Here is a 10,896-nt window from a genome sequence, read left to right as displayed (position 1 = left end):
ACCTAAAATGAAGCCCAGGACACTGTATTATATTAGAAAGGGGGAAGATGGTTTTTCTACTCATCAAATGTTGATTGATTTTGAAAATAATTTATATAAAAAAATGTTAAGATATCATATTTTATTAAATGATATATAGAAATTCATGTTCTCATAGTGAGTCAATGTTACAAATATATAAATGAATTTAAAAAATAAAAAAATTAGTTATATTAAAAAAATAAATATATATTACACACGCATAGCATAGCATGTGCTAAATCACTAATCTACAGTAATGTTAAAACAAGAAACTGCTATTGCTTTCATTGCCACATTCTCACATTGAAGTAAAGAGGACATACAAAGGAAACTGGCACAAGGATCACAAAAACTGACACAAACACCCAATTTGCCAAAATGTGCATGGAACACCTGCGCATACTAATCCAAAATCTTCTTCCTTCTTGGGTTTTTATCTTTTTTCCTCTCTGGAGCCTCGAGTGATCTCAATGCGAGAACTTTGAGATGAGCTTGTCAACATGTATAATGATATCATCAATACGAGGGCGGAGTGTGGCCTGCGGCTGGAGCATCCATGTCACGAACTGGTGAAGTGCTTCTGGATATCGGGGCTTAGGCCCAGGAGGCCACCTTATCTGCGCATTTACAATGGCCAACTGTAGGCTCCCTCCAGACTCCCCAAGTGCATATTCGAAAGGAGATACCCCATACCTGCAAGCAGGGGGCAAAGCGAAAAAAAAAAAAAAAAAAAGGGGGAGAATTGAGGGGGTGCTCAAGAAGTTTAGCCTACATTTTAATGCAATATGACAAGAACCATTTTTCCACGAATTAAGGTGCCTGGAGGCAACATAGAAATGAAACCATTTCCAGTTTACTTTCCATGGATCATTTGAGTGCACAAATTACAATGAAATTGAGTATAAAACAGTAAAGGGGCACAGAACACATCCCCTGTGATGCCAAAAAAATAAACAATTGTGTCCTGATATTCTGACAAGAGAAGGATTAATATTCCAATGTTCACATGAGCTGATAAACATGCATGCATAATTTTCACACACAAAAACATGCATGCAAATTTGGAGTATACGATAGTGTTTGGTGTTACATCCAGGGCCAGCCACAGGGTGCTAGGCGTGGAAATTTAAAGACAAACTCTCCTTCTCCCCCTCTCCATACAGTGTGTGTGTGTCAGCGGATTCCACAAGAAGAAAGATTCAACAAGCAAAACTCAAGGAATACAACCACTAAAATCACAAAGGATCAATCAAATTATTCGCATGTCAAGAATAAAACTGATGAGCTGAAAAAGGAAGGATGATTCCTCACATTATTGCATATAAAGAGCACCCTAATGCCCAAATATCAGTTCTCTCGTCAATATCTGTGTGGCTTGGGCAATCCCACAATTCAGGAGCTCGGAAAGGTGCTGAACAGTGCTCAGCAGCCCATTCCTACAAAACAATCATCCAAGTAACAAACTGTGAAAATTTAAAATATAATGTATCTAATAAAATGAGAAAGGGAGAAGCAGCGTCCACAGTATGCAGAACGTGCATGAGTCTACATGAGGATTGATGTCAAGCACATAGAATAACCAACTATAAAAAAAATATAATAACAAAACGAGACATTTAAATGATTAAAAAAAAAAAAAAATCTCCAGGTCTGTTTGATATCATTTTTGTCTTTTGGTTTTGTTTCTGTCCAGACAATGAAACGTGCTTGTTTGCACTCATAGTTTTCTGTTTTTGTAATCGTTTTTCAGCTATTATAGAAAAAACTAAAAATTAGATTTTATGATTCAGTTGTTTTAAAAACTGCCAGAATCCTCCAATATCCAAAATTAACTTTCTAGATTAAATCATCCATTTTGTGCATAATTTTATATTAATATTAAAGTAAATCACATTGTGAATTTAAAATATAATTAAAATAAAAATATCCGTAACATTTTTAAAATTATAAAAATGAAAAATCCATTTGAAAAATATTTTTACAAATTTTCTATTGTTATGCACAATAAGATTGTTGTTATAAATGAATTTTAAAATACAATTAGTAAGTAAATTAATTATGATAACTTCTATTTTTATTATGATATTTAAAATTTGTAGTTTATTTTATTTTTATTATTTTAATCATATTTTCAATTGTTATTTGTTAATCATATTAAGGCAAAAAGCATGCTTATGAGAGATTAATGGATCTTGAAACAGGCACTAAATGTAGTTACAAATTAACATAATAAAAAGAAAACTGCACTGAAGTTGATATTTGCTCATACATCCTCCCCAGGCTACTCTCCCCCATACATCCATACAGATGCTGATAGATCTGCTCATGTTTACTCTCTTTAAAACACATTCCTATTTTTGGATGCTGCAAGTTTTCTTGAATCTCCGACATAAACACTAATCTATTAGCTTCAGGCTGTTTACCATGCACAAAAACCACATACCAATCAGCCATGTCGCTGTTATATCTTTCCAAATGCCAAATAGTCATCGCCCCATTCATCATCAAAACTAGTCATCATCCCACTCATTGCCAACTGTGAAATTTAAGTGCTGATAATAAAATAATGCTACATATATCAGCTCATTGTAAACTTCGCTGACCTACCCATACTGAGGTCAAGCTAAACTTCCTGATTGTTAATTAATAAGTGAAAACACACACAGCCTTGGGCTTTTCCCTCTCAATCTTACTGACAATTTATAATTTCTAAATTCCACCCAACTCTTAACCCTCACAAACTTCTCATCAAGCACTGATAACATAATAGTTAAGAAAGACTCCACTAAGGTCAATTAATGGGGATTTTCTACAGTTGTTTTTCACTGCAAGCTGATCCAAGTAAACAGAGCATAAGCCTTTGGTAATGCTTTGGCATGGCAGATCAAGAAACCAGCGAAGTTAGGTCCAAAGTACGACAAAACTCTGCTCACATAATCAAATAACCAGTTGGGTTTAGCTCAGTTCCAATGTTGCATTTAAAAACCAATTCATCTCAATGAAGAAAAGAAACCTACTAATGGTACAAAAGAATTGCAAGTGAAAAGCAGGAAAAATAAATGTGAAAAAGGATTTATTAACTAAGAAAGACACCAAATAGAATCAAAAAGGGCAGCGATGAAAGGCAAAATAGAAGAAGGAATAAACAAGTGAAAGAATTGCTAATGAAAAGCAAATAAAATAAATATATGAAAGAATTTATTAAAAGAAGAAAGGCACTAAACAGAACAAAAAAGGGCAACAATGAAAGGTGAAATTGAAGAAAAGAAGAAGCAAACAAGCACCTGCAACTGAAGTGCCTCTGATCGAGAGCGAATTTGCTTCCTTGCAGGACGAGCACTTCCAAAATCCATCAATATGGCAAGAGGTGCCTGTCCTTTTCTATGCGTTAGAAGGACATTACCAGGTTTGACATCATTGTGCGCATATGGTGGCTCAAAATTATGCATATGCTTCAGTCCTGCACAAAGCTGCAGCAGATTTCTTTCAATTAAAAATACTAAAAAATCTGAATGCAGGAACTTTTGATTGATATGATTAGCCACCAACAACTACCAATGCAAATAATTAAAACTAAAAATAAGGGCATGTTCATAAATTATCATGGCCTTAATTCTAAATTACTTAAAGGGCTAAAATCAAACAAATGCCATTACGGTCCTAAGTGTTGTATTGAGGAAAGAAAAGATGTCACGAAAAGGATAAAATGATTCTCATTCACCTGCCGAAATATTTGAAGAACATCCGAGGTAGAAAAGAACTCCTTTTTAGTTTTCATAACGTTAGCATTGTCCAGTATAGTTCCATCCAGATGAACTGGAAATAACAGGTATGCTTCATGTTTGAGAGAACTTTCTTGTCCGGCCTGGCCAATGCAGTATAATCTCTTTGATAAATAATTATTCATTTATAAAGGAAGAAAATTACCACCCAGAGAAAAGAAAAGAAAAGAAAATAAAAAGGTAAAATAAGGTTAACCTCCTGAAACAATACAAGTTAAAAAATCATTTCAATCATTAAATGGAATAATATTCACTTCAGGATTGAGGAGCAAGCAACAAAGGTGATTGTTCCCACAGGAAATTTAATGTGAACTTCAATTATTAAAGATTCATAAAGGTAAAAAAGAGGTAAAAGCATAAATAATCAACTATACTAAAACAGGTCTAAAGAGCCCAATTTTTCTGGTTCTAAAAAAACTCTAAAAATAATAATCAAATGCAGCATAGACTTTATAACAAAGTGCTCTTATGTCATTTAGCTACAGATTACATGAGTTTCCATAACAAAGCTGAAGATATAGCATTGTTATGCAAGCCAAAATTTCATATTGTTTTCCATTTGACCACAAATTTAATCATCCATGTCATGACTATAGAAGGTCAACTAGGAAGCTTGAGGACTCAACCTAGAAGTTCGTATTAGATTCAAATAAAACAATAAAAGTGGAATTTTTTATGTTCTTATGGCCAAAATTCACATGGTACATAAACGGGGCTGTGCCCTTAGTCTCTGTTTTACTCCAATGGCTGGTGAAAAAGAGGTGATGAAAGGAAGCTGCTTCAAGTTAATGTGAAAATTGTCCGCCCCTTTGAGGAAAAGGAGAATCTTTCTTTGAATGTTTGGAAAATAAAGCAGCAAACTTGCCAGAATGTCTTAAATGACAAGTGGATGATTTGTAAATCTACATAAACATCTTAATAGACAACTTTGCAATATCTGCAAAAAGTTAAGGATGCACATAGGGAAAAAAAAAATACATCCCCGTTTAGTTAAGGTTCAGTATATGAGGAAAACAGGAGAAATAATTGGTTACATGTTTTCAGAAAATCATTTTGGAAATGTATCCAAAAAACACCTAAATAATACAGGTTTTCTGGAAATGATTTTAAGGTGTTTCCTACATTTGCAGGTACAATTTTCCAGGTACAATGAAAAATGAGGCATGGAGTATAACCCACTTTTTAATAGTAATAGTACAATAATAATTATCCTATTTTATTATTTTATTAACAAATTACCACTTGGATCCACCTTAACCAACGCAGTTCCACTATTTTCATTTCTGGAAACAATTTTGAAAACAACTAACCAAACGTGTTTTTTAATGTACAAAGTACATGAACATCCCTTGTTTCCATTTTCAAAAAGACAAAAACAACAATCCCTGGATCTTTTGTTGTCAAAATCTCAGTTCATAGATTTTAAATGCTCCCAAAAAACAAGCTCAAAGTTTGATTCAAAAGCTTAGAAGTTTTTTGCCAAATGCCTCAAACCTAAATTTCACTTCTAGAAAGGTGAACCTGCCTCAGAATAAATAGAAAAAAAAAAAAAGGGGGGGGGCGGGGGAGCATTGTAATTGCTCCTGAAATGTGCTATGCATGGCTTGGCAGTATCAAGAACTACGATCATGCAAATTTATAAATGATGAAAATGCATCCCTAAGCCTATCAACAAGAAATGGGGTAGCAATTTGCACAATTATTAAAACATGCATACAATTTTAAGATGATAGTTCCCTGTCCCAAATTTAAAATTCAATTACCTATCAGATCTTATTTTGAAGTGAAGGTGGGCCTTGGATCAACGGTAAGGTTGCTCCTTTATGATCAGTTGGTCAAGGGTTTGAGCCCAAGGAAACAGCCTCTTTGCATAAAAGCAGAGGTACGATTGTGTACACTATGACGGCCCTCCCCTATCCTCGCAAAGTGGGGAGCTTTGTGGCCTAGGCACAACCTTTTTTATTTTTTTAAGATCTTATTTTGAAGCCTTAGATGAACTTAACTGCAAAGTAAGAAGTGTGAAGCACCATAACTATAACATATTTCCTAGATAAGTACCCAAGCCAAAAAGCAAGAAACTAACTATCCCTTTGTAACCATTTGATTTGAAAGCAGTTACTGACTGTCCTAAAATTGAAAATATTTCAAAATTTTAAAAATAAAAATAAATTAAATGATCAAGTTAGTCCTTTGCATTGGTGGAAGTGAGGAGCATCCAACCCATATTTCTATTAGCACATAAACCTAAGTTATTTCAGTTAAGCAACTCCAACTTACGGCACAATAAAGCAACAATGAATATCTAAAAGATTTTAAATAAAATATGGAGGTATGCAATATTCAGCCAAATCACAAATCTTGTGAATCATTGTTCCACGATTTTCCCATGTAGAAATTACAACAGGTAGTTTGTCAATTGTCACTCTAATACGATTCAAGAGATTAATTCACAATATATCCATAAAGGTTATAGAATTTATCAAATATAGATTCAGCATGTATCACATATCATTTGCTGGACATGGTGAGGAAAACACTCTTATGTCTAGGTTGACTACCTTCACTGTGATGATAGCATGATCAAGAAGTGGAAGTAGATTGGGATGACTAAACAATGACGAAACACGGATCTCCTCCCTCACCAACTCCAACTGCTCATTATTTTGAATGAGAATTTTTTTCATTGCATAGGTGCCATCATCTACACAAAAATCAGTTCAAAATAAAGCTAAAATTAGATTTCTATTTTCATCAATCAAAAAATAAAGTAGAACATATGCTAAACATGTCGAACATTTAAACACGCACACAAAAAAAAAAAAAAAAGAGAAGAAAAAGAATGCTAAAGCCATAAAAAGTTTCATACTACAAAAACCAATTCTTCTCTTCTTTATAAGCAGGAACATGAATAGAAAGGAAAAAAATGAAGGCCGCATTGGAAATCTATTACAAAAGAAACATGACAAAGAACAACAAAACCACAGGGTTCTGCTTGGTTGCTAAGAAAATGTAGGGAAAAAAAGAGTCAAGTTTGTCCTTTTCAAGAAAAAACAGCATTATTGGAAGACTTTGTTTTGTTAATGTTTCTTTTATGGTTTTCGATTTTCTTCTTTCTTTGTTCTTTTTCCCCCTCTGGAGGATGATTTTTCTTCCATTATTTATCTCTATTTCCCTATTTCCCTCAATAGCTTCCTTTTTTTTTTTTTTTTTTTTATATCCATAAAATAAAATAAACAGAGTATAGCTGAGCAAAATAGACGAATTTATCGTGGTTGAGTTGAGCTTTCCAAATCCAAAGCTAGACCTTGATGTTTCCCAAACGCATTGTGAGATTAAAATAATAATAGGAATAAAAGATACGCAACATTCACAAATCTAAGAATTAAAGAATTACTAGATCACAAATTCAAATAACACCTGCAACAAAAAAATAAATAAAACAAGCTCCGAGACACCAATACCACCATTTTAAGATCGCAATTCACAAACAATTCAACATTACTCCAAAAGGGAAAAAATTAATAAGCGCATTCTACGATAATCCAGATTCAAAATCAAACACATCACAGATCAAAAACCCAAGAAAATGAAAACTCCGGGGGTAGTTGAGGTGATCGAACCAGAGACGTGAGAGGGGTCCTTTAACTTCTTAGAGAGGCCACCGGTAGAAGCAGAAGAAGAGTCGGCGAGAACCTCCTTAACCAGGAAGACGAAGGCGAAGGCTCCTTCCCCGAGCTGCCTCACGATCCTGAACCGGTTCTCGTTGATCCACACATCCCCTCCTCCATTCACGGCGTCGTAGAGAGCATTCAACCCTGAAAACGAGCAACCCATCTTCTCAGGTCTGCTCTCTCCCCCTCTCTCTCTCCTCTCACTGGAATTCTCCTGGCCTCGTCGGCTCTGTCTCTCTCTCTGCTTCTCTCCGCTTCTCTCTAGTCTCTGCTTCCGATTTCTCAATCTAAAAACGCAAACAGATCCTCAAATTTTCTTGTCAACGAGAGTTTCTCTCGTTTTCTTACAAGTCTCTCCCCCAGATCTCTCGAACCACTACATTCTGAGTTTCCTCCACCCCGATTTTTCGCCCTTCCACTCCTCCCTTCCTGCGGTTTGCCTTCACTTGAATGCCCACAGGGTAGTGCATGGATCAAAAAAGGGGGCGCGCGGAAAGGGAAACTTTACTTAATTAACTGACCTTTATTTCGCTTTAAATGCCCACCAGTTTATATTTAAAATATTTAATCGCTCTCTCAAAAATTTATGGAAATTGAAACCAAAATTAAAAATTAAAACATCTTGATTAATTATATTATATTTTATATATATATATATATATATATATATGTAAAAGCAAAACAAAAAGGTCGACCATTCAAATTTTAATAGGACGAATGCACTGACCTTGTGAGATTTTAAAATTTTTTGGAATTTTTCTTGAAATTTCAATAATTTTATAAATCTTTTTGAGATTTGTCAAAAAAATTATTAATCTTTCTATATATTTTTTTTATTAAAAAAAAAAACCTTTGAGGCATGCAATGTCCAAAAAATAAATGTCAAAAAAGATTTGTGAAAATTTTGAAAGTTTAGGCGACATCTTTGTCTTTCTATTAAACCTTAAGGAAGGTCATTGTCTTTTGCTCAATTTTAATTCTAAATTTTGGTAATTTTAGTTAAAAATAAAATTTCAAAAATTAATAAATATTTTATAAATATAAATAAGATATTTATTATAATGAGCCATATAATTTGAGATATACAAAAAATTAACTTTTAAAAAAAAATGAAACACAATCATTATTTTTTGAAAAAAAAAATAATGATTAATTGTGATAAAAATTTAGATCCTAAATTACTAACTTTTTTTCTTTCAAAATTCAACTTACACTGTAATTTAAAATAAAGAGACACACTATAGTATCTAAATATGCACAATTAGCATGTTTTGTTATCGAGTTGATTTTATTGCTTTGTTAATTATTATTAATTAGTCTTTTATAATATTAACTTTTTTGCACAATAATTTTTTTCTCGAATTTACAAATTCTTTTTAAAAAAAATTCAATTAAAGTATTTTTTCCAACATGCATTTTACAATAAAATTAAATATCTTATACAAGTTATTTACCAAAGTCACATGATTTATCTTTTCTTTTCATGCAATAGTAAAAGGAATTGCTTTAGATTTATAGGCTTGTGTGTGCATGTGCTCACACAATAGTATAGCCTCTCATATCAACAAAATGGAATTAAAAACAAATGAGGAAAAACTAAAAGTTGAGAAGACAAAGGATAAGAGAAATTAGTATATGTTATTTTATTTATTTATATTATTACTTCAAGTGTATATAAATACTAGCGTACTCATTATAAATTTATTCATTCAATTCAATTGTTCTATAATATAATATAATATTATAATATAATATATATATATATATATGTATGTATGTATGTATGCATATATGTATGAGGAGATTCAATTGAAATCAATTTCAACCCCCCTCCCAAGGCCGGATACTCTCTCCCTCTCTCTCTCTCTCTCTCAAATTTTTCTCCATTTTCCGTCCAAATTGAAAACGGACACCTTTTCTGGGTCCCAGCTCTGCTTCTGAATGTTTTAATCGGAGTGATTTTGTCGTTTGGACGTCGTTGGCACTACTCCAGAATTAAGGTAAGGGGAATAGATTATGTTAGGTTTTGTATTAAAATATGACTGATTTAAATTGATTATTTTTATTTTCATTATTTCCATATATTTGAGTTAAGTTAAATTGTGTGAATTTGATCAAATCGAGATTTTGGGGAATATATTTAAATTAAATTAAACTGCGGGGATTTGATCAAATCGGACTTTTCAGAATATATTTGAATTAAATTAAACTGTGGGGTTTTGATCAACTCGGGTTTTTTGGGAATATATTGGAATTAAATTAAATAGGTGGAATTGATCATACTCACGTCTTTCTTTAAATTTACTACGTATATATATTTATAAGAATTTCGCAGGTAATTTATAAAATTATAATTATTATACAAATTGTGAGGCATGAGAATAATTCATGATAATACATAATTAAACCTGTTGGATTTTTATGGTATTTACTAATTCTGGAGTTTTTTTGAATATGTGAATATTTAAAAATGATTATTGGAAATTCTGTACTGAGAAAGAAATGAGGTTCATTTTGAGAACACTGTATCGAGAAAAATGGGATTATGAATTTGATGGTTTGATACCGATTTGTGAAACTGATGATTTTATACTGATCACGAGAATGTTTGGAAAGATAACTATGAAATGTATGTTGAGAATATGAGTTCATGTTACTGTTTTATTATATAAATTGTATTATATGGTGTTAAACATTGTAGCCCGGGAGTATATACGTGTGCCCTGCAACAGATATACAATATAGAGTCAGAGAGGGGTGAATGATTCATTTCGCGTATTTAAAATTTTCTCTACAAAATAAAATACTTGGCAAGAAGCAAGCAATTATATCACAATATATAGCAAATGCAAATCAAGCACAGGACAATATAATAAAGAGTAGCGAGAGAACAGCTTAACACTGAGTTTTAATGTGGTTCGGCACTAAGCCTACCTCCACGCCTTAGCACCAAGTCAAGGATTCCACAATCCACTATAGATGCTCCTTCCCCAGGGGAGCAAGCCTTACAACTCGGGTACAAAACCCTGCACTTGGGCACAATTCTCTACATGCTCACAAAAAGCCTTCACTTCGGTTCACAAAGAACCTTAACCAAACTGGTTCACAAAGAACCTTACAAAGAGATGGAACCTTACAAATCAATCAATGCTCCTCAAATGAACAAATATGAAATACAATTCAAACCTCACACTACTCTCTTAAAGAATGATTCAAATAAGATGAATGAGTAAGAGAGATTGAGCACTTTGTGAATGAATGACTAGAATGTAAGTGCAAAGTGCTTGGTTTTGGATTCAAAGATATTTTTTTCACTAAATGCTTGTAATAAATAATCAAAACCATTGTTAAACAAGTATAAGGACTTGTATTTACAGGCAAAGTGGGCTACTGGCTATTTTATGGATGTTGGGCATTTAAAA

At 32.9% G+C, this 10,896-nt stretch overlaps 1 protein-coding gene across 1 annotated transcript; it reads right to left on the bottom strand.

Moving 5' to 3' along the window:
* Positions 1-280: 280 nt before the first annotated feature.
* Positions 281-7,996, bottom strand: LOC131146000 (uncharacterized). The gene is made up of 6 exons (XM_058095217.1): positions 7,424-7,996; positions 6,362-6,504; positions 3,743-3,886; positions 3,306-3,491; positions 1,333-1,457; positions 281-714 (listed from the first exon to the last, which is right to left on the bottom strand). The coding sequence occupies exons 1-6, from the start codon at positions 7,635-7,637 to the stop codon at positions 489-491; spliced, it is 1,038 nt and encodes a 345-aa protein (XP_057951200.1). The 5' UTR covers positions 7,638-7,996; the 3' UTR covers positions 281-488.
* Between the last annotated feature and the right edge of the window lie 2,900 nt (positions 7,997-10,896).

This window comes from Malania oleifera, chromosome 13, assembly GCF_029873635.1.
Source record: "Malania oleifera isolate guangnan ecotype guangnan chromosome 13, ASM2987363v1, whole genome shotgun sequence".
Taxonomy (NCBI): Eukaryota; Viridiplantae; Streptophyta; class Magnoliopsida; order Santalales; family Ximeniaceae; genus Malania; species Malania oleifera.
This window is presented reverse-complemented; position numbering and strand designations above follow the sequence as displayed.